The 25,181-nt window shown below is 36.6% G+C and overlaps 1 protein-coding gene across 1 annotated transcript in view; it reads right to left on the reverse strand.

Moving 5' to 3' along the window:
• Positions 1-644: 644 nt before the first annotated feature.
• Positions 645-25,181, reverse strand: part of LOC129274928 (kinesin heavy chain) — a 44,476-nt gene continuing 19,939 nt past the window's right edge. The window contains exons 9-26 of the mRNA XM_064108123.1: positions 24,262-24,416; positions 23,689-23,862; positions 22,924-23,025; positions 21,160-21,309; positions 19,874-20,065; positions 19,324-19,441; positions 15,853-15,929; positions 13,548-13,657; positions 11,105-11,206; positions 10,631-10,691; positions 9,584-9,655; positions 8,505-8,615; positions 7,304-7,440; positions 6,081-6,160; positions 5,522-5,690; positions 3,640-3,710; positions 2,983-3,069; positions 645-1,640 (exon numbers count right to left, since the gene is read on the reverse strand). Of these exons, the coding sequence (XP_063964193.1) occupies positions 1,618-1,640; positions 2,983-3,069; positions 3,640-3,710; positions 5,522-5,690; positions 6,081-6,160; positions 7,304-7,440; positions 8,505-8,615; positions 9,584-9,655; positions 10,631-10,691; positions 11,105-11,206; positions 13,548-13,657; positions 15,853-15,929; positions 19,324-19,441; positions 19,874-20,065; positions 21,160-21,309; positions 22,924-23,025; positions 23,689-23,862; positions 24,262-24,416 (1,991 nt within the window). The 3' untranslated portion in view covers positions 645-1,617. The remainder of the gene's footprint in view (positions 1,641-2,982; positions 3,070-3,639; positions 3,711-5,521; positions 5,691-6,080; positions 6,161-7,303; positions 7,441-8,504; positions 8,616-9,583; positions 9,656-10,630; positions 10,692-11,104; positions 11,207-13,547; positions 13,658-15,852; positions 15,930-19,323; positions 19,442-19,873; positions 20,066-21,159; positions 21,310-22,923; positions 23,026-23,688; positions 23,863-24,261; positions 24,417-25,181) is intronic.

Below are 25,181 nucleotides of genomic sequence, written 5' to 3' on the forward strand. Positions count from 1 at the left end.
CGTGTCTCCCTTGGGTAGTCTTATAGAGCTTACAATGTACATGTACCAAAGAAAATGGGAAACTTTAATATACATGTATCTTATCAAAAGGGTGAGGAATAAGTTCAGAGTAATCAATCTTTGCTTTGTAAAGAGGGCCATTACTGCACAAAACATTGCTTTTAGTACTACCAACTGGCAATTGTACAAGAAATATCCTGCGACATTTATTGACATTTCACACGAGATAAGAACGACAGGCCATGTAAATAAGCAAAGGACTACCAATTAAATCCCTCTTCAAACCAGGTGGGTGTTCCATAAAGCTGTTCGTAAGTTAAGAGCGACTTTAACAACGACTGGTGAACCTTTCTTACGCGCTAAATAATCACCAATGTACATTTAATGGTCAATGTCATTTACCACAAGAAAGGATCACCAGTCGTTCTGAAAGTTGCTCTTAACTTACGAACGGCTTTATGAAACGGTCCCCAAAAGACTTAGATGATCTAACTCTCCTTAATGTACAGTACCAACAGATTACTGGCTTGACAAGACATGTGTATTTAGCAATATTGTATCTAGTGTATGTTGACTTGAGTGAATGCTATTATCTTACAACGTACACATACACAATATGAAAACTATGACAACATTGAATAGCGTATCATATAGCAATGGTCGACTTTATTGCACTACAATACATACAACTCACTACAATCAATCATTTGCCAATCAAAATTTGATTTTGAAAATTAATTACATTGTGATAGCTTTACCTACTATACAGTACTTGTATACCTCAATTCGTTTTTACGTTTGCTATTTGCCTTGATGGTTTGAAAGCTACCATATAAAGCAAACATACATGTAATCAAATGGTAGCCAAACACAAGACTACAACTCTGTGAACATATTTAATTCAATATCATACCTGTATTAATATATTTCCTTTAATGAAAAATATGACATATTTTTAATATTCCAACTGCAATTTAAACCCCCTACACCTGAATCTGAACACATTTATTAATCATCAGACAATTATTGATGAAATATTCAGTGTGAACATGAATCTGAGTACCATATGATCTGCATTACTGCACTTATCACGTGTGAGATAAAGAAATGTCTGGACACAACTTGGAGTGAGTATCTTTAATAGGGTTAATGTACAATGAACCAAGTGTGAACGTACATGTATGACTGGATTTACACAAGTCTGAGTAACCTTTATCTAAGCGCACTACGAGTCTAGTGTGAACGCAAAGCATGTGAACACAATTTCAAATACTTAATCATTATTTCTAAGTCAAATGCAGAATGTGTTAACACAACACAGTACCGTCTCATAGCACTACGATAGACCCAATACAATATCTGTCAAAGTAAATACCGGTACATATTTTGAGTAGGTTATGTATACAGAATTGCAATGAGAATTGTGTGAATGAGACAACGTGTAAACACAACCGAGTTCCATACATTACAAGCATCACATTCATTTGTTTACAATGTACAATGCATAAATACTTTGATTCGTATTACGACTACCTAGGTAAAACAGTTGCACATGATGTTTTGAGTGGAATCTTACTCTACGTGTATCGCTTCCGATGAACATCTGGGGCTCACGCATTAGCTCCCTTGCTCTCCGCTAGCTGTGAGGCCGATTGAAGAATTGAGAGATAGATGGAAAAGAAAAAGAAGAGAAAGAAGAAGAGCAGGAGGAGGAGAAAGAAGACATTATTTTAATGTGTGATCCCCAGATACTAGATTGACATCATGCTCAGAGGTACCAAAATAGAATTGAGATGGATAAAATTATTGGCTTATGGGGGGGGGGGGGGGAGGGTGCCTCAGCTTACAAAGAAAATAATTCATGAATAATATCACGAGGCTTATTTGGTTATTGAATAATTTCGAAGTCTTCAGAATACCGACACTACTAATAATTGGCGTAAACTGTATGGCTTTGAAGTTAACAAGGTATTGCGTAAATTCTGCGCACAGAAAATGCATGTATTGCACTATACACCAATTTTCAGGTTACAACTTTCAGTCTAAGAAATGAATATCATTGTGATATGATTGGGATATCATTTGAAACCAATCCTTTAGGGGGAACATTGTACCGTAATATACTTCCTAAATAAAATTTCAACTAAAATTGAAAGAGTGAATGTTCTCTTTCCTTATAGAGTATCGAAGTGTGATGTCATCAATTTTCACTTTTTGCATATCAGAGTTTCTGATACCATATTTTGGTAGATTATAATGAAAAACCCCCCACTATCAAAGTTTCGTGGGAATCGGTCCATGGGGGTCCGAGATATGACCTCCTGAATACACAATTAGCCCCACTGAAGTCAATGTATCATTGGCCTGGTTCTAAATGATAGGAAACAGGTCAATAATACACCGACTTCTATGGGGCTAATTATGTATTCATGAGGTCGTATCTTGGGGCCCAATGGACCGATTCCCATCAAAATTTGGAAGTGGGGGTTTTTCATTATCAGGGTTCCCAGCGTTTCAAGAAGACGAAATTCCCTGATAATTATTTAAACCCATTCCCAGTTTCGCATGTTTTTTAAGTTGTTGCAGTGAATTACATGTATTTTCAGTATAAAAACAATAATGTAAAACTAATAAGTACCACCATAACCAGTTATTCAATGGATGTTGTTTTGATATGCAACAAAATATAACAGTCTGACTGACTCCCGTGCTTCTAACTTTTGGGCTGATCAAAATTCCCTGATTTATCCCACATTTGATACTTTTTACCCTGATTTGAAGTATTTTTAAAATCAAACTCCCTGATTTTTCCCTGACTGGAAAAAAGGAAAAATAATTTTTCATGATTTCCCTGATGGGCTGTGAATCCTGATAATGCTCTACCAAAATATGGTGTCAAAAAATCTGAAATGCTAAGAGTTTTTTGTGACGTTATAACTTTGGTACTCTATTATTCTTTATTAGGAGTCGTGATACACTTACTTGTTAAAGGGGCTTTCCCAGGTGTGTTACTTCTTGCCTTGCTTCTTGCTTTCATGGCAGCGATGTCGGAATCAGTTAATTTGTTACCTGATGAATCAATGCAAACACATTTAATTCAAAGTAGGGCAATTAAAAAACATAGTCCATCATTTTTCTTGATTTTTACTTTAATTCTTATCTCTTTGTACAGGACAAAGTGCATTGAACTGCATCAAATATAATAAGGAATTGAATTGGACTGACTTGGAAGGAATGGAATAGAATTGGAATTAATTGAATTGCATGGATTGGATGGGATTGGATTAAAATGAAGTGGAGTGGACTGGATTGAAAAAAATTGGATTAAAGTGGATTGGAATGAATTGGTTTGGATTGGATTGAAATGGATCAAATCAGAATCGATTGGATACAATCAAATTTTAATTGAATTAGATTGGATTCAATTGAATGAATTAATTGGAATCAGATATAAGATTGAAGTGGCTTGGAATGAATTGAGTTGTAATGAATTGGATTGAATCAAATTGAAACTTCATTGAACTGGATTAAATTGAATTGGATTGAGATGAAATTAGGTGAATTGAAATGACTTAGACTAAAACGAAACGAATTGGATTGAATTGGTTTGAATTGAAATTGAATTGACCGATGACTCACCACCTGGTGGCAGTTTGGGCAAGCGTTTGTTGGCCTTCTTCTCCATGTTCTCTGCATCATTGGGATTCAATCTGATTGGAAAAAAAGCAATATGATCTCAATGTAAATTCAAAAGACTTCCTTTTACTCGATACAAACAAACAGTCAGTCAGTCATCAAGGTTTTGAATGCGGTTGAGTCCAGACTACGGACGGGGGTGGCCGGATTCACCTCACACTTTACTCCCTCCCTCCACTTTATTCAGTGCATCCTCCTTCCTCAAATCAGCCCTCCTACTCTACTCCACCACTTGCTCCTTTCATGTCTTCTTCAGTTGCCCCCTTCCACAGCTGTGGGTCATTTAAACATGGCCCACATCTTGCGTTAATTTCTCGATTATGATCGTAATTACCCATCTCTTCCTCTTTCACTATTGAAGGCCCCTCCCCCTCCTCGTTTGCATGCAAAGTCATTCATGCAAAAACCTGGAAGATCTAAGAATATTTTATGAATTAAACTTGTTGAATATATATACGATTTGAATATTTTCAATACAGCTATTTTAATGTATTTAACATCTAAAAATGTTGTACCTATATGTCTCATACATGTACATAAGTTCACTCTGATTTCTGAAATTAAATCTTATGACATGCAAAACCAATTAAATTGTTATTTACCTTTTTTTGTAAACAAATGTTGGCATAAATTCAGTTTTTTATGAAGGACCAAAAATTTGGAATGCTCTGTCAGAAGAGATGAAATCAAGTCCTTCATTAAATGATTTTACAAAATTACATGTAAATTATCAGGCTCATTTTTATCTTTGTGTCTTTTGTATGTATCATCTCGTTATTCATTTGAAATATAGAAGTGTGGAAGCGCCGTGGTGTAGCGGTTCTGACTCTCGCCTTGTAATCAGAGGGTCGTGTGTTCGAATCACACCATGGTCTAGCGTCCTTTGGCAAGGCGTCAATCCACACTTTGCCACTCTCACCCAGGTGCTAATTGGGTACCGGTAGGAAACAACCGTTATTGTGGTTGGTTTAGCAAGTTTGCGCCTAACAGGCTGCTTGAAATGCTATGAATCCAGTGACCGGGTAATAATTGTGAAGCGCTTTGAACAGTCGTAGATTGATAAAGCGCTATATAAATGCCAATTATTATTATTATTAATATACTCTCTTTTCATTTGTTTTTGTATATTACTTGGTTTTAATTGTTTGTATCATTGGTGGCAGCATTTCATAAGACTTCAATGTTCTTCCAAGCTGTCTACACATTTTATTTTATTGTATATTTACCTTGTAATTGTTTTTAATTTTGAATGAAATAAATTGAAATTAAATTGAAAAAAAAAAAGACAAGATTCAGATTAACATTTATTTGGTATAAGATAAAAATCAAGTTACAGTAATATATATAAACAACGTAGTACATAAAATACCAGGATTGCTAAAAAAAGTTAAAAATTTGTAAACAAGCAACCTTCGACATACAAAATAATGAAATACAATGAATATACAATTACATGAGATACAAAAAAAAAAAATTAATAAATAAAATAATAAAAAATATATATATATATAAAATAAATAACGATAGAAATATAACAATAAAGCCATACGAAAACTTAAGAATTAACTAACATTAAAGAAATAATCAGAATCATTCAGCATAATTTGAATATATCAATAAGTGGCAAGTATTGTGCTCTTTAATCTATTTTTGAATGAAATGTAATTCGAAGTACCCTTTAAATCACTGTTTAGAGAATTCCATTTTTTTATCCCTGAAATCTAATTGAAAAGAAGTGCAGAAGTTTTGTGAGACGTAATATAATGTCATCGGTATTTTCAATCACTTCTTTCCATGCACCATCCTGGAAAGGGATTCAACTTACGACTTCTCAAAGCTGTTGTTCTGTGCGATGGGGTCGGGGCTGCCTTGAGAGGGGGCCCTGATGACGGGAGATCCTCCTCCTCCTCTGATACCGGAGTATCCTCCACCACCCCTGATGCCCGCAGGTCCCCCAGGAGACGTGGGCGGATGACCAGCTCGGATTGCCTTGGCTGGGGAAGGACAAAAGTCGGAATACAAAATCAAAGTACATGTACATGTACATAAACAATGCAAAATTAGGGGAGTATTGTGAAAGAATGTGGTAGACTTTTATGAGTGTATTCTTGTCATGAAGAAATGACTGTAAATATGTCCATATCAAATGTTTACAACTAAAGTTTCCTATCTTAAAATCGACCTATTGCTTAAAGTAAGTTTACAATTTAATAATTCCCCCACTCTTGCTTTTCAGTGCACAGGAAGCTTTCATTATTCACACAAATATTCAATTTACAATGAAGATAATATATCCAGACTTGCTCGACAAAACTACGAGCACATACAATACACTTGTGAATATGACTATAAGATCTTTGCTGTTAGTGTATGAGATGACTTACCAATCTGAGCACTGTTACCCCTCTTAGCAAAGTTCCTCTGTCTGACAGCCTCTCGGATTCTGTCGACTTCTTGCTGATACCTGGTATAGAACAACATACAATGTTAACCCATTGAGCCCTTTACCTGAGATAACTTAGGCTAAGGTCTATGAGAAGTGTTTGTTATAGTTAAATTAGTCATGTGCAATGGGTTAAGTCACCCTCAAATCTTTGGTCCTCTACATTGCAAGAACCCAAATATAGACAAAGAACACACCCTACAACAAAAGAGAAAACAATAACAACATTCGGTAAAACATTCAAGGTCTAAACAATATCTTTTTTCAATGAAGTTAGAATTCATGAATGGATACTGTAAATAATTCCATTATCTATTTTAAAGTGAGGGGAAGAGGATGGTTGGGGAGGGGGGGGGGGCAATGCTGATCCCATTAATTTGAAGGGTCATCCCCCAGCAAAAGAGCAACATTATAATTTTCTTAACTGTCCTTTCTATCATAAAAATTATCGGGACATTTATAATTGCCAGAAAGATTTTGATGTCAATATCGAAGCATCGTCAGTGATGCCAAACTACTATTCTAATAAACATGGATGCTAGGTGGATTTAGAAAGCCAACCTAATTGTCCAAAACTAATTATTCAGGACACAAATCATTATCATGTTTTAGAAAAACTGAACTGGCAATGCTAACAGGGAATTTTCACTTCCACGATTCACGACAAATTCAAGAGCATAGAATACGTATGGAGGCCTTTGTCGAAAATAGGTGAACCGGAACAGCAGTTTCATCCTTAAATTTTCGGAGCTGACGAAAAATTGCAAATAAGTCGTTTGGTCACAGTCCAGGGGGATGTTTCCACAAAGATTATGACTTAGAGTCGCGCTTAAATGCCTAGTTGCATGTGGTATAAAAGGCTTGACCGCATTGGTCAGATCGTGCCATTAGGACGCACACTACTGCGTATCAATCAATAAGATTGCGCGTTGCATAACATGTACGCATCAGCATTTAAATGCGACTCTAAGTCATACTTAAATCTTTGTGAAACACCTCCCAGGTCGAATCTGCCATTTTGATTCCCCAATTACAACAAAGACTTCTCGGTTATACATTGCCATGACGGGCAATTGACAATTATTTTTTAAATGTTTTTTAATACATTGTGCGTTGTGGAAGTGAAAACTCCCCCATTGCGATCTGGAAGAAGAAAGTACAAACCTCTTGCGATCACGCATGGCGCCCTCTTTAGTCTCCTTGAGAGACATCTCCAGGGCTTTGACACGCTCTGATGTGGCTCGGAGACGCTTCTCAAGCTTGGGCAACTCGCATCGCAGGTCGGCGTTGTCTCGCACCAACTGAAATCAAAGAGATCATTGTAGAATAATATCTTCACGATTGATTGCATTGGGAACAATGTACATGTATTGGGAACAATGTACAATCAATCATAAAAATGAATCCCTATCCTCTTGAGTTACGATTGATCCGATCAACCACAACTATGGAAAGCCAGCAACGTCAACATCTAACACGCATGTTTGTTCAAAATGTTTTCTAGATATGATGTATACTCATGCATTTATTGTTCTCTTGACAATTTGATACGCTCCTCTTTGTTTACCAAAAGGACTTTGTGCAAAATTTCGGTAGGAAAATTATGACAATGATGGATTTCCATATAGTAAAGGTTGGTTGAATCAATTGCAACTCTTTGTAAGACGGGACCCCATAACTTCAAACCGGTTTATGATGGCAATAATGGGGAAATACCAGTACCACTTGGTATACACCTGCTTTGACTACTACTCCAACATGGTCACTCTTACATGTAGTTTGTCTAATTATTAAAATAATAATAATAATAGGCATTTATATACTGCCATCTATCTAGAAATATTCTATTTCGAGGCGCATAGTTTATTATTATTATTACCCCGGCTTTAACTCGAGCTGCCTTTCAGCGCTCAGTGCATTCAAGGAATTAATCCTGCCGGGTACCGATTCACCTCACCTGGGTTGAGTGCAGCACAATGTGGATAGATTTCTTGCTGAAGGAAATGACACCATGGCTGGGATCTACAATCAGTTCATCTATCAACCACTTGGTCTAATTGCCATCTAGTCAATTTACCATTTTGTCTAATTCCAGTTTGGCTATACCCATTCCATATAATTCCCTCTTGGTCTAAAAACACTTGGTGCATATGATTACAAAAACTGATAATGAAATCTAATTTTCTTTCGAAAATATGCAAAATAAATAGTAGACAAAGCAAAATTGAGAATTTAGAGTAAGTATTGAGACCAAAGCAATTAGACCAAATTGATGGTTGAAAGATGAGAGTTGTAACTAGTCGATCATGACACTTTCACAGCTAGAATCAGATTATTTCAATACTTATTTCCTCCAATGTTTTACCTGTTTGTGAACCTTGGTGAGTTGTTCAAGGTTGTTCTCCAGGAAAGAGATCTTCTGCTTCTGAGCCTGGCTTCCTCCTGCGTCATCGTCGCGATCACCGCCCTCTAGAGCCTGATTGAGTAAATGTTTGAAATGGTTTGTTGGTTTACAGCAAGGGACTACAACAAAGGTCAGGGTTCAAAACTCCAATACTGTCCTAATAATCGAACGAACGTAGAGGGTTTGTTGGTTTAACTGCAAGTGGGTCATATCAACTAGGGCCAAGATTTAACAAATACTCCTATGAAGTATATTTTTGCATAATGCTGTCCTCTTAGTTAGTGAATAGATTTAGCTTTTGCTTCCATAAAGAAGAAACAAAGAATGCTTACACAATATCTAATATTCAAATGCACTGTCAGTTTTCTCTGTTTCATTTTTACATTTTTCTCCACATGGGAGCCTAATTTTCTACAAGCTCTGCTTTTTATTTAGGCTCCTCACCCTGTTTACATTTTGTAGTGTACCTTGTGTTAAATACTTATGTTTGAAAGTTAATTTGATCACTGATACACTATGTTTACTAATACATTTGTTATGTATATTATGTTATTTGTTTTAAAAGTGGAAATAAATACAATACAATACTTTACTTTGTTCATTTACACACATGACATGCTCTTTCATTTTGACGTTTTTGCGATATGGGGGCTCTGGTTAAGCACTCATCAGAAATCAATGGAGCCCTGTTTCATGACACGGGTGATTTCAAATTCAGTGTTGGCCTTTTGGTGTTGGTGTTAGGTCAATTTTTAGACGATTTTAACACACAAAAAAAATGAAGTCGCTTCCGAAAAGTCACTCACTAGTTGTTGAGATGTCAATAATGTGATCTAGATCAGTTTTACAAACTCTGAATAAGTTTTGGAGCTAGGGGAAGCAATCCAAATTTCAACACCAACACTAACACCAAGGCCAACACCGGACTTGAAATTACCCGATGTCACGAGTGAAGTTCTTGGACACTTCATGTAAATGTGTTTTGATTTACGTATATGGTTTGTCCTTTTGATAGTTTTGTGAAATGGGGTCTCGCTCACCTTCTTCACCCTATTCTGCAGATCCTGCACAAACAACTTGCGTAGGTTGTGTAGCGTCTGAAGCTCCTTGGCCTGGATGCGACAAAGAGAATGAAATACTTCATTAAAGATAAATACTAGTGCTAACGACCTGAAAATGAGTTCTAACAGAATCCAATAAAATGACCACCGTAGTGTTTGTATGTATGAATAAAAAATATGTGCCAATTGGCTCTGGGAAAAAAATGTGTAATTGCTGAGAAATGAGCAAAATAAACACAGAATTTCATAAAATGTTGGGTATTTTTCCAAGCAATATCAATACACTGTCCCACACATGCCTTTTTTGTGTTAGTTATCATCAGAATTATCGGTTTTCAGCTAAGATTTCACGAAGATGAGTTGATTGCAATGGACCAGATCTATGATACTATTGTGGTAATTATTAACCTTGATTTTAAAAGGTTTCTCATGACATAATTGTTTGCTGCAATAATGTAATTTCTTTTCCTTTAAAACTGTTTTACATAAAACTGTTTTGTGACTAAATGGCTGGTACTGCAAAATGTGAAAAGAGCATTGAAAAAAGACAACTTCAAGCTTTCTGACATGCACTTATCAGAGTAAAATTACATGAATGTTTCGAACACAAGAAACATCAATCCACTTCTGCATGTACTTCATAATAAAGAGAAAAAGTTCAACTTGTCATAAAACAAATTGTAAGGTTGCTTCAATTCTTACTGGCAAGCCTTGGGCTTGGTTCTACTAATTTGCTTTCCCCACATTTCCCTTATTTCTTTAATGTATTAAGGCTATTCCAAAGATGGTCCTGCATGGGTGGAATGTACAGTTTTATGGAATTGCCCACTATCTTTTCACTACCTTATTTAGTGGCATATCATGGGAGCACTTTTCATGAAATAATCAGTCAGTGAATTCCATTTACAATTCGTTATAAGCTACTGAAATACTTGCTTTTAATTGGCTAAGAGCAAATTTGCCAGTGAAAATGACTTGCAAGATGTTTCTTGATACACTCTCCAGATTAAAAAGAAGAATACTTACTACTGTCTCTTCCAGACCCTTGAGGTCTTGCTTGGCTTGTTCACGTCGGTCGAACTGTTGGCTGTGGAAATAACAGGTAATCAACAATAAGTTTCAAAGACTTGGACATTTTCAAGTTATTTGATTTTCCATACCAGCGTTACTAAAACTTGATACACATTTTCAAGCACTGGTTCATGAAAAATATACTGATCGCACATCTTTCATTTTCCTTATTTCTTTCATTTAATGTTTTATATCTTCTTTAATATTCTCTCTGTTTAAAACTTGTGTTGTCATTTCATTCATCTCATTTATCTAATATTCTCGAAAAAAACATTTAAAACACATTGACATACAAATATAATTCTAATATAAATGCAACGTTAGAATTAGGACTTTATACTTCTGACTTTGGACTTTAAACATAGGATTTTGGACCTTGAATATTAGAATTTGAACTTTCAACTTGAGAACTGTGGACTTTGGCCTTACCTGAGTTCCCTAAGCTTGGCAGCCTTCTCAGCTTCTTCAATCTTGAGCTTTTCATAATCCAGCTGAAGCTTTTCGTGTTGAAGGGTCAGTCGCTGATTAATACTGTAATTAAAACAAATATGCATAAAATCAATGACATCTTTAGAAGCTTTTCATAATCCAGCTGAATATCTTTGTGTAAACTAGTCAGTTGTTGAACGATATTTTAAATATCAATTATATCTTGAGTTTTTCTGATTCTAGCTGAAAAGTGTTATGTGGGTGACTCTTAGTTAATCCACTTGAGAATTGCAACAGATTTACCAAAAGTCACAACCAGATAAAACAAAATGGCTGTGACCATGCAAACAGATCATACCATCACGGGCCGATAAAATCCAAGAAAATTAAGAAATCCCGCTCGGTACTAACCATAGCTCTATTTGGATGATTAAGAATATGCAATATAGAATCATTTGAAAGTTTTGATATATATATATATATAGATCTAGATAAAGAAATATAGACCTAAGAGTTGATGATATTCATGGTCTTTGCAGAGCTGCCAAGTTGTATTTTGCATTTTCAGTATTCTTATCCCCCAAAATCAGTATTTTGACCAAAAAATCAGTATTTTTACCGTGTGAGATAAATATTTTGTATTTTTCCCCCAAAAAGTGTATTTCATAATAAAATGCTTGCCGCACTCGCCCATCACGGCGCTCAAGCTGCATGCAAGCTAAAATGTTCACTGCTCTTGCAGATGAAAAAAAAAACATTGAAACTTGTGTATATCTCACCCTGGTTTTTACAAAATGATTGAAAAAAAAAAGTTACCTGAAATTACATTGATCTAATAACCATATTTGTGTACGTTTTATGAAATAGAGACATACATGTATAGAGATGATTTTTCTCAATAAATTTCGATTTTGTAAAAAAAAAAAAAAAAAAAAAAAAAAAAAAAAAAAATTAAATACAAAAAACGTATTTTTTAAAGAAAAAACATACTGCCGTATTTTGGTTGCAAAAACATACTAAATACGGAAAAATCGTACTACTTGGCAGCTCTGTCTTTAGTGACAATGAATTTCTTATTTTAGCAGTCCACTGGTGTGGAAGAAATTGCCTCAATGACCAGCAGCATCGATTGGTCACCAGTGGACTGACTACTTCGAATAGGCCTATTGACGCAACATCAAATGCCAACACTGGTCTCTAATAAAACTCCTTCAATGCAACAGCTCAATGTAGAAATCTTTTACACCTCATATATTGACACCAAACACAAACAATAAACCTTAAAAAAAAACCTTCAATGCAACGGCTCTATGTAGAAACCTATTTTACTTCATAAACGGACACTGAACACAAACGCTAGCAGAGATGCCTACCTGATCAAGAACATATCAGTATTTTAAAGGCTGAAAACCAGTATTTTTGGTAAGAAAATCAGTATTTTCACAGAAACTTTAGAAATCAGTAATTTACATGAAACCATCAGTATTCTTTCTCACTTTCCAGTAATAATTGCTGAAATCCAGTACTACTTCGCAGCTCTGCACTAACCCTTAACCCTAACTAGGCCGGGCTTTTTTGGCTGTTCTGTGGCCGGGGGGGGGGGTTGATTCAACCCCCCCCTGAGATCTCGGCCGCCGATTGCGCGAGCGCCGCAAAAATTTGCACGCTGGTAGTGTGCGATGTAATCTACAAGGCTGTATGGTAAAATTTTCCAAAATAATGAGATTTTATTTTATATGAATTAATTATGCTAATTTATGCATAAATCATACTTTTTGCTCTAATTCACTAAATAAAGCTCCTAGAATGCTAATTTTTGGTAAAAATATTCTTTGTAGCATTCTTAACAATGGCAATTGAAAAAAACTTCGGTTTGGAAATCAATTTCTTATGTATTTTATTGTTTTATGAATTTCTTATGTATTTCTTTGTTTTTCAACCTTTTTTTTTTCTTTGTTTTTTTCACCAGATTTATTGCACAACCTTTTTGAAGCATAATTATGCTAAAATCAATTGCTTTCAGCTGTTTAAAGTAAAAATAATCATATCTTTATGAATAAGATGAGAAAACTCAATTTGCATTGACTTTGTACACAAAATCACATTTTGGAACAATTTTTGGTCTGACATGCACTTACAAAATGTTGCGTAATTTCAGAACCGCGTACCCGGGCATCGTAAATTTGGTCTCAAAAGATGCGCGAGACTTCAAAGTATAAACTCTTTGAGTAGCGCGGTCAAAAAATTTCGCACGGCGGAATGATCGCAGAAAATGTTGAGGGGGGGGTTGATTCAACCCCCCCCGGCCATTTTAGGGTTAAGGACTCCCCCAATATTCCCTTAAACTCCAGGCAGTGCAGGAGCTCTATGTAGAATTCTCTTACACTATTACACTTCATAGAACGACACCAAACACTAACGCCAAATATAAGAAGGGACTTACTCCTTGAGTTCCTCCATCTGGTGTTCCTTCTCATTGATCTCAGTTCGGAGGTTGGCTAGCTGCCTCTGATGAGCTTCACGATGCGATTCCATCTGCTCCATCATCGAAACCTGAATGGGGGGCAAAAAAATATAACAAGTTTAATTTGCTTTCACTCAATCAAGTTTGTCTGTTTGCGTTCTCTTTTAGGTTGTTGCTGTTGTTTTTCATAAATAATATAAAACATACATAGTGCTCAGTACAACTGTTTCTAAGCACTGCATATCGTTACCAGGGGGGTGTTTCACAAAGATTTAAGTATGACTTAATTCGCACTTAAATGCCGACGCGTAAATGATATGCAACCCTTGATCTTATTGATAGATACGCAGTAGTGCTCGTCCTAATGACACGATCTGACCAATGCGGTCAAGCCTTTCATACAATACGCAACTCTGTATTTAAGTGCGACTCTAAGTCTTACTTAAATCTTTGTGAAACACCCCCCAGGGCTTTAGCATGGTTGTTCTAATCTGGTACTAGACCATTTAATGGAATTGGTTCCTAACAGCTACTAGTTCACTACACCTGGGTGGAGAGTGGCAAATTTAGATAAATGCAGTAACACATGCAGAAGAATTCTATCAGGACATTCAATACATGACAAAGTTCATCAGAGATGCTTAGATGGAGTCTCATAACCAATTTCTTTATTTTCAATTTTTCTTCAAATACAATTAATCTAAATAAAAAACTTCAAGGATATCAAATGAATCGTGAGAGAACTTCATTCAACAATTTCAACAAAGAATTTTAAGATGAATGTAAAGATAAAACTATGAATGGCATTGTATGTGTGTGATCTTGTCCCACTAATAGAAGAGAATGGATACCATACTGAAGCGGTCAGACTATATTCCATATTGACTTTAACAGAGTGAACCGATAGTCACACTATGACAAACCATGCTTAAATAAGCCAGTGAAGGACACGAAGCTGAATCATCACATGCCTCATCAAAATCCACAGGTATGTGGTCCAAAGAATACCACTTCTCCTCCTCCAATTCGATAGGCACATGCACCACAGTATACCACGGATCACTCATGATGGCGTCGACAAAGAATTATGGTGCCTCGGATAAAATATTCAATGATCCACAAATGCTCTTGTCATGCCAATTTGTACAGTCACAAACGGGATAAAAATGGATCATCGCAATCGCAAGAAGGATTTGACAGACAATAACGCTCATGTGGACTTCAATACTTTCAAGGGTTGATATCCAGATTGTTTTGAACCGATCTGTCAGAGGGCTCTTGGTATTTATAGCTTGACTGGTGTGTGCCAAAAGGTTTACACGAAATGCACTCCTAATAGACTTTTTCTTTGTTATGCTCTTAAAGGTCAAGTCCACCCCAGAAAAATATTGATTTGAATAAATAGCGAAAAATCAAAATTAGCAGAACGCTGAAACTTTCATCAAAATCGGATGTAAAATAAGAAAGTTTTGACATTTTTAAAGTTTCGCTTATTTTTTACAAAACAGTGATATGCACAACTCGGTGACATGCAAATGAGACAGACGATGATGTCTCTCACTCACTATTTCTTTTGTTTTTTGTTTGAATTATACAATATTTCATTTTTTACAGATTTGACAATAAGGACCAACTTGACTGAACCATATAGTATTAAACAATGCTAATTCCACATGTACAGGGAAAAGTTTATCGTTATTTCACTTGGCATTGAGGAGAAAATTAGAATATTTCATATTTATATTTATTTATTTGTGAAATTAAGCAAAACTTTAAAATGTCATAACTTTCTTATTTTTACATCCGATTTTGATGAAATTCTCAGTGTTGTGCTTGCTGGATTTTTCTCTTTTTATTCAAATTTTGTTGGGGTGGACTTGCCCTTTAAAGATTAGTATGTGTTATTGAATCATGAAGGAATCATAATATGGAAAGTTTAATACATGTATATGTTTTTTTTTTTTACTACGAGATCTATCACATCACTAAAATGACAAGTTCGAGCTCCTTGCACAAAAGCATATAATATAGCAAAAAGCACCAAACACAGATATGGGTAGATGGGACTACATAATAAAATAGCACAATATTTTTCGAGATATCAGATTTGTGGTTGCATTTTCATAATGACAGTCCCATAACAGCTCATTCAAAGGAGGCATAATCTCTCAATTCCTATAACCTTTTTAGTTCTACACATATCTCTGTCGGGATCAATCAAAAGATTTTTGTTTAAATTCCTTTCAATACTATGAGACCTCAATTTTCTCTTTAACACACTAACCTGCATCTCGGTAGCAGACTGAATTTTGTCTTCCTGTTCACGTTTCTTGTCTTCCTGATCCACGAGACGCATTTCCTCTGCAGAGAGACAAAAAAACAATGTGCTTTGAAATGATTAACATTTACAAGGCGTCTTCAGTCTACAAAACAAAATGGTCCCTGGACTCCCTGTCGAGTTGAAAAACCAGGGGGGTGTTTCACAAAGATTTAAGTATGACTTAGAGTCGCACTTAAATGTCTAGTTGTGTACGTTATAAAAGGCATGACCGCACTGGTCAGATCATGCCAAGAGGACGCGCACTACTGCGTATTGATCGATAAGATTTCGCATTGCATATCATGTACGCGTCGGCATTTAAGTGTGACTTAAGTCATACTTAAATCTTTGTGAAACACCCCCAGAGGCCCATTTCATAAAAGTTATTATACATGTAATAACAAATATATGATAACAGTTAAAAGCTGCAGAAATCCTTCGATCTGATTGGCTGATAGGTAATTTACTGGAGAAATTGTGCATTTGCAAGTATTTATGAAACTGGACCAAGGAAGACATTTTAATCCACAATAATCAGCTGACAAGCCGTCACACAAGATCTGACAACTTTACTTTAGTTTTAATTGGCTAAATAGCATGGCCCGTATTCTGAAGTCAGGTTTAACTCAGACCATGGTCTGACTGTGTGCTACAATTATGGAATGCCAAACATGTAAAAATTTTCCTGACATTGCATGTTTCTTATGCTTACTGTGCCATTTCCTAAATCGTGAATGGTGAAAAAAGTTATCTTATAATCTATCTTTCCGAAAGAGTTAAGAATGATTTGAGCGAAAAATGAGCTGATACATTTATATCATATTGTTAGAGATTTATGCCACTATTGGCTATCCATAGTTAAACTACAACTTTAAACCAGAGTTTAAATTAAACCAAACTTCAGAATACGGGCCCAAGAGTTTCTAAACATTACTATGGAAACGGTCAGATAATGCCACCATGTCAGTGCTGTTAAACAACAAGAGACGGTCTCTAATTGAAATTTTAGTAAAATTACACTCTTTTTAATAATTGTCTAAATTTCAAAGAAATAGTTTCAAAGAAATCTAATATCGTTGTGTTTCCTGTTTGTTAATATGATTTCAGTTCTATTACCATTTTTGAGGTCTATCTGGTGATGTATGTTGCACAATTGTCCTCCATCCCCATATGTATTGATTTGAAATACTTGAATAAATCCATCAAATATATACACAGGGATATTAACAGTGGAAAAAATCATTGACAGTAAAGGCACACTGTATGCACATTTTTCTACTTTAAACCCGGTTAGGAAGGAAGCCCTTGCTCACTCTCACTGACGTTGCGCAATGCCATTCTCAAAGAAACCCCCATTGCAACATTTCAGGGATGCCACTAGGTGTCCTCCAAAAATACTGAAACTTATCGTGGGCCGGGACAGTGGCCAAGAAAAAAAAATTAGGGGGGTCAACCTTAAATTTTGGGATGGACACAGGTAAAAAATTGGACAAGCAAAAAAAAAAAAAAAAAAAAAAAAAAAAATAGGGGGAGGGGGTCCGCCCCCACCTCTAATTTAGGGGGGAGGACCAAGTGGCTTCTTACCTTGTTGTGATCAATGACTTTGAAGTCGAGGTTTGAAAAACTGACGGTAGTTTAGTTGTTGTGTGTTTCTCATAGAACGCTAGACCAAGAGCTTCAGTCTCTGTATTTTGGTTGTTCAGCTGAACCACGTTGGCTCACGAACCAATACATGGACTGAAGAGTTGTTGGCCCGTAAATAAAGACAACGTATCAGCTAACCCAGGGAGCTCCGGCCCGCAAAGCGGGACGGAGCTCCCTGGGCTAGCTGATACCTCCCCAAGGAGCTCCGGCCCGGGCCGGAGCTCCCTGGGTTCCGTATCAGCATGCAGCAGTAAAGTTAGATCTAACATTCAGCTGAAACCCGATTTTCGGATCGTTTTTGGTACATAAAATGTCACATTATAAAAAAATAATTACATCCAAACTTACGAGAAAATATATAAAATTCAGAAACATCGTACCTTAGACCGCAGTTACCACTAATTCCTTTCAAATGATGATCAAAACTTAGTCATCCTCGATTCTTTCGTTGGTCATCGTAAGTTGCCATCTTGGATGATGTCATCATTTTTACAGACGTATTTACCAGTCGCTATTATATCGCGATTCGTGCCGCTGCTTTGCGCTTGTCTATGTGCGTGCGTTCGGAAGGATATCAAGAATTCTAATCGAAAAGCCTTGATAAAAGCATAAGTCAATGAACGTAGTGGGCAGTGTTCGCGTTTATAAATTATGTACTGTATAAAAGCAAATATCTCGAGGAAATATCTCTCAGTCGGTCGATCGACATGCATTGCAATCGAGAGAGACTTCCCGATTTTTTTTAATAAACAGAAAACAGGAAAAGTCAGAAATACGGAAATAAGACAGATAGCAGGAAAAAAGCCGGAATTCCGTATAAATACTGAAAAGTGGCATCCCTGAACATTTACTTCCATTGCAAAGGTGTATCACCCTGTAGAATACTGAATTATGATACAATATTCAAAGTCTTTGTCCAGGGATTCTTTATGAGCTGTTATAAACCTCTCTTTGAAGAATGTCAAACAACCCTTTCCTCTGCTCAGTCAAAAGTGGGGTCATGTATTTGACAATGAAGTAAAGTGGTTGCAAAGAGCAATGGGTGTGGTTAACAAGATTTTGGCATGTTTCTCCCTGGTTGCCTCCCATAGCAACACAGCTGATAAGTTTCTATCCTCGTCACTGACATTGCCATTTTGTCATTACAGTCAGCTACCCCACTGGGGTAGCTGACTCGACAAGCCATCCGGTTTTGGGGGGATTTTCCCTAAATTCCTTTATTAATTATGTTAATGTTAAACTATTATTTGGATATACCACATACTGTATAGCAATGTGAGCATTACCTTCCTTTACATGTAAATCTGTGTTATTTTTATATGGAATTTTCAAAATAAAATAACTGAACTGAAAGAGCTGTAAATTTCACAATGCAACCTATGTAGTGGAGTACTCTCTCCCCTTATACATGTACATTGCGTTTCTTACATTCTAATCCTTATTCTAAATCACGAAAATTTTGCTTTACATTTCAGATGTAACCAATGAATTGCAAACTGACTGAGCACTTGAAGTAAAAAAGCGCCATCAAACCTTGTGCGCCCTGAATTTGAAAAAATGCTTAGGTTGTCTAAGAACATTTGTGAAATGACTGGTGGGCGCTGGACGGGCTACATTATGCATGCGCAGTAACGCAGATTTCCCTTGATCAAAGGATTTCCCATTGGTCCATAACTAACCTGCTGCTCTAAGCTTTCAGACCTCTTCATTCAGTATGTCAAGGTCACCCTCAATGTCACCTCTGTATAACTAATATGTATTGTTGTCATTGTAAATCAAGTCATAACTAACCTGCTGCTCTCAGCTTTGCGACCTCTTCATTCAGCATGTCAAGGTTATCCTCAAGATGTCTCTTCTTGCCTTCGCCCTCCCGGATGTTCTCGGACAGGGACTTCATCTTAGCCTCATGCTGCAAAAAAAAATAAAGAAACAATTAAAAGAAATACAGTGAAACCTATAAAGACTAGCCAATTTTAAATAAGAGCATGTGATCTTCATGGCCCGGTTCCTGTCATACATGTTTCAGTGTTTGAAATCATCAAAGGGTTACCAACTTAGGCTGTAAATGAAATGGGGGTTAGACCAAGTTGCAGTTCCATTGCAGAATTACAATATACCCAAAACAATGACCACACAGGATTTTTGGTTATGAAATGAGGGAGAGTAAAAAAATAAAATAAAAAATTCTAACACAATCCACTTTCTATTGCCTTGACCAATTGAGACAATGCTTCAAACAACTCGGGGTTCCAATTTATGCAGCACACACATTACTAGTATACTTAATTCAAAATATGCTCAACAGGCTCATTTTCATTATTTTACTTGAACAACACCATACCTGTTGGATGGTCATCCTGCACGAGCCAAGCTCATCCTCAGAGGTGCGGATCTTAGCCTCGTGCTCGACGTTGCTCATCTCTAGTTGTCTGCATCGCTGAGACATGGTCTTAACTTCGGTCTTCATCTTGCTGACAAAAAGACGGGCCATGGTGAATTCCTCATCCACCTTCTCGATGTTCTCAACATTGGGCTGGGGAGATGGAATGATAATTACAGGTAATAATATTAATGACAATAATTCTTGCTCTTTTTTACTCCGGGTAGACACTCCAGGGTACCGTAACACAAAGGTTAGCGATTAATCGTACGCTTGATTTCTACAATTGATTGTACATTGTAGCCAATGGAATCAATCGTAGAAAAATGTTCTAAGATCATTGCGAAGCTTTGTGTTACGGGCCCCAGGTAAGGCGAATCTTTCGATGGGCCCTGCATAGCTTCCCATTTTAATATGTCAAGCACTTGACGAAATGGCTGTTTTCCTATTCTTGATGTTCTAAACTTTGGGCTGGGACGGTGGCATGATAATTACAATTCCATTACAAAGTATCAACTTCAACTGAATCTTTCATGTATGCCTGTCTCTTTGATGTGTGGAGAAGTGATGATAATAATTCATGACCTGGGCCCCGTCTTACAAAGAGTTGCGATTGATCCAATCAATCGTAACTCTATGGAAATCTATCAGTGTCATAATTTTTTCTACAGGAAAATGTCCTTTGTAAACGAAGGAGAACACACCAAATTGTAAAGAAATCAATGAATTCATGGATATACATTCATATGTAGAGAATTTCTTTTAGCAAACATGCATTTTATATGTTGACTTTGCTGGCTTTCCATAGTTGCGATTGATCGGATCAATCAACTCTTTGTCAGATGGGCCCCAGGGCCCCGTTGTACAAAGAGTTACGATTGATCCGATCAACCTTAACTCTATGGAAATCCATCAGTGTCATAATTTTTTCTACAGGAAATTTGCAAAATGTCCTTTGTAATCAAAGGAGAACACCCCAATTGTCAAGAAATCAATGAATTTATTGATATGCATTCATATCTAGAATTTTTTTTGAACAAACATGCTCAGACCAAGCCCATCTACCGACTCTAATGAGATCCCTAAACAGTCCTTTCGGCAGCATTTGTTCCTTAAGCCGTCCAACTCTCTCTCTTAGTTGTTCAGCTTGCTCTTATTCAATCAAGTTCTGTCTAATGAAAGTGTCTAATTACTACGCCTACTGAAACAAATGACCACTCGGACAACCTAAAGGAGATTCTTTTTACCTTCATGTCAGCAGCGTTTCCTCCAAGTGCTGTTCCGATCTCTCCTAGATCCTTGAGGAGACTGGCCATCATTTCTGTGATGCGGCGACGCTGATGCTGCTCCAGCTCCTGCAGCTTCTGGAGCTCCGTGCTGGTTGTGTGCAGAGCAGTCTGTTAAACAACAGAGGAAATTAAAATATTACCAGGGATGCCACTAGGGCTTGCAAAAAAGTCTGCATATCATCTAGAATGGTCCCTTTCCTCACATACAAAAAATGTTTTCTATGACTGAAAATGTGGTGAATAAGTCTGAATTCAGACTTAAGTCTGAAAAGTGGAATCCCTGTATTACGTACAGGTACATGTAGCTTTGGGTGATTAAACTAGGCTATGACAAATATCTCAATATCACTGGGTTTTTTTAATAGCTAAATAAAACCAAGACCGGTTAGCCCAAAGCCCCTTTTTCATCCAAAACAAAATGTGGGATTGAGCCAAGAGGCTCTTTCCCCCTGAACCACATTACTTCATTGTGTGTAGATATAGAAGATGTGAGGGGGCTGTTTATGCTAACATTCATGAAATGGGTATGGACTGAATTTCTCATACTTTGAATGTACAGGTTTAAGCCTACATACAGAGTCAAAATGTGTCCTGGCAATCTGTTACAAAGACTTGACAATATCCTGGCTCATTGAACATCTATTCCTCTGACCAATGCTAAAAACAACTAGCAAGTAAATTGCTATCTCGTTTATAGCCATCTCATCCACTCATCACACAGTCTACCTTCATTTAGTCTCAACATTTCGTCTAACAACCATTTGATCCAGTAACCATTTGATCCAATCATCATTTTGTCTAATCACCAGTTCGTCTATGACCATTTCGTCTCATAACCAGTTGGTCTAATATCTATTTCGCTCTCATGCGTTTCGCCCAATTAACACTTGGTCCAATTAGACCGAATGGTATATCGACTTAACGGCTATTGGACCAACTGATTATTAGACAAAATGGTGAGTGAACAAAATGGCAATTAGAACATGTGGATAGTGGATAAACTGATGGTAGATCAATTATTAGTTAGTAGACAAATTTTTTATAGTAGACAAGATGGTAATTGGACGAATTGGCATTAGACCAACTGAAAATAAACCAACAAGCACCATACAAATTGTTAACATTAGCCTCAAATATAAATCTAATGAAGTGTTGCAAGAAACTTGCAATTGATTGTAAATTAGGGCCCCTGGGCCCCGTATTACAAAGAGTTACGATTGATCAAATCAATCTCAACTGTATGGAAATCCATCCATACCATAATTTATTTTTTCGGATATTTGCACAATCTCCTTAGCAAACAAAGAGAATCACACTGAGTCTTCAAGAGAACGATGAATGTATGAGTAAACATCACATCTAGAAAATATTTTGAACAAATTTGAATTTTAGATGTTGACGTTGCTGGCCGTCCATATTTGTGATTGAACGGATCAATCGCAACTCTTTGTAAGACAGGGCCGAGTATCAAACGTCTTGCAATTGATAACAAATTTGCATTTGATCACAAGTCTGCTTCTTGCATCAACAAGTATATATTGATTTGCTTTGGTTAAAACTGATCTATAACTTTTAAAATTTGCGGCTGAAAAGATTTGCAAATTGATTGCATATAGTTTCTTGCAACATCCCCCAAGTCTATAAAATTTACTTCCAAAATATGAGATATTAGGTCTTGCTCTACTGTACATAATCAAGAAAAAATTACAAAGATTTGCTTACAATTTTCTCATTGACCTCCTCGCTGAGTGTTTCGTTCATCCTGTTCTTATCTTCAACTTCCTTGGACTTCTCGTCATAATTCACAGCCATCTCTTCAAGTGCCTATAAAATAAAACAGATGAGACATAGAGAGCGAAGTTGGCTCAGTCGGTAGAGCGTCTGCCTGTCAAACCAAAGATCGTGGGTTCGAGTCCACACCGGGCCGGATGACTGAAGCCAATGCGTTGTGTATAAACGTCTCTCCCCTGTTTCATAGATGCAGGCGATGTTCCAGTGGAAAACAGTCCGTCCCTCGGATAGGATGTTAAATGGAGGCCCGTGTAGAGGAGAGTCACCATCTTTGCACGTTAAGAACCCACTGCACTAATCGTATAGGAGTATGGGGGAAACCCTGGTGTAGTGGTCCACCTGCACTCCCCCAATTAGTTATATGCAATGAATGTATTTTTCACATCACTCCAGGATCAATATATGTGATATGTTTCATTAGCATCGGGTGAAGATGAGGCAACAATTAACTCAGCATGATTTTTTTCCTATTTAAAATTCCATAATGTGGCATTACCATGGCAACGCAGGTTGCGAAATTAAAAAAAACTGCATTGCACATCTTCACCCAAAGGCCAATGTTGGTGCCAAGTTTTATAAGCATTAGCCAAAAAACTGAGGAAACACTGTTCCAAAGGTACCACCTGTGCAGTAGTTTTTACTAATGTCCTTGATGCTGTGCATTATTTGTTTTATTATCCTCAAGATAGGACTCACCTGAAGGACTTCTTTAGCCTCCTCCTTGGCAGCGGCATTCTCGGCCTCCAGACGGCCCATCTGACCCTGAAGGAGCTCATAGTCTCTCTGCATCGAGGATAGCAGCTCCTCCTGCTCCAACATCTGATCCTTCAGTTTCTCAGTAAGCCTGGATTGGTTGTCGATTTCGCTATCCTGAGGGTATGAATGAAACCCCAAACCATATTGATATGAATAATCGAACAGCATAACAAATGAAAGCAAGAATAATTGATCTGATTAAAGGATATAAAATCCTCCTGCTTCAACAATTTGTGCTCAAATTTCTCATTCAATCTGGACTGGTTGTCAATCTTGCTATCCTTGGTCCCGTCTTACAAAGAGTTACAATTGATCCGATCATTCTAAACTATATGGAAATCCAACAATGTCAGAATATTTTTTTTCTCCTGAAAATTTGTACAATGTCCTTTGTACGCAAAGAAATACAACCTGAATTTAGAAATTGATATTGATATTGTGCATTTGTCATTATAACAAGTCTTTATGAAACGGTACCCTGATTTGTCAGCTCCCGATTAAAGGATTAATTACCTTCTCATCAAGCTGCTCGAAGAGTTTGACTCTCTCTTCTTCCCACTTGTTCTTCTCTTCTTCTGAGACTTGAACCGTCGTTTGTTTGGGCATCATTATTTCTTTCAAGATCTCATTATTCTTATTTCCTTGTTCATTCACTGGAACACTCTCACCTAGAAAAAACAATGGTAGCGGAAAAAAAATTGAGATAATCAGAAATTTATGAATATGAATCATATGGAAACGTTGTGGTCTAGTGGTTCTGACTCTTATCTTGCAATTAGAGCGTCATGGATTCAAATCCTAGCCACACCATGAATTTCCTTCAGCAAGAAACTCAAGACACATTAAAGGGATTGTCCGGGCTGAAAATATTTATATCTAAATAAATAGAGTAAAATTCACAGAGCAAAATGTAGAAAATTTAATCAAAATCGGATAACAAATAACAAAGTACAGTCATATGCACATCGTCATGAATATTCATTAGGTGGGCTGATGATGTCACATCTCCACTTTCCTTTTTCTTATGTTATTACATGAAATGATAAATGTTAAATTTTTTCATAAATGTGTAAATGATGTGTCTCCATTATGATGAAATAAGTTGTGGAAATAAATAACTAATGCACTTAATCAGTTGTCAATCCAATTGTTTTAGTTCTTGATCGAAATTTTTTGAAAAAAAACCTAATTTCATATAATAATATACAAAAGAACAAGTGGAGATATGACATCATCAGCCCACCTAATGAATATTTATAAAGACATGCCTAGAACTGTTCCACCGGAATAATGCAAATCTTTAAAATTCAATAACTCTGTTATTTGTTATCCGATTTTGATCAAATTTTCAGCATTTTGCTTTGTGAATTTTACTCTATTTATTGAGATATAAACATCTCCAGCCTGGACCATCCCTTTAAGCTGCAGTCAAC

The sequence above is a fragment of the Lytechinus pictus genome, chromosome 13 (assembly GCF_037042905.1).
Source record: "Lytechinus pictus isolate F3 Inbred chromosome 13, Lp3.0, whole genome shotgun sequence".
Taxonomy (NCBI): Eukaryota; Metazoa; Echinodermata; class Echinoidea; order Temnopleuroida; family Toxopneustidae; genus Lytechinus; species Lytechinus pictus.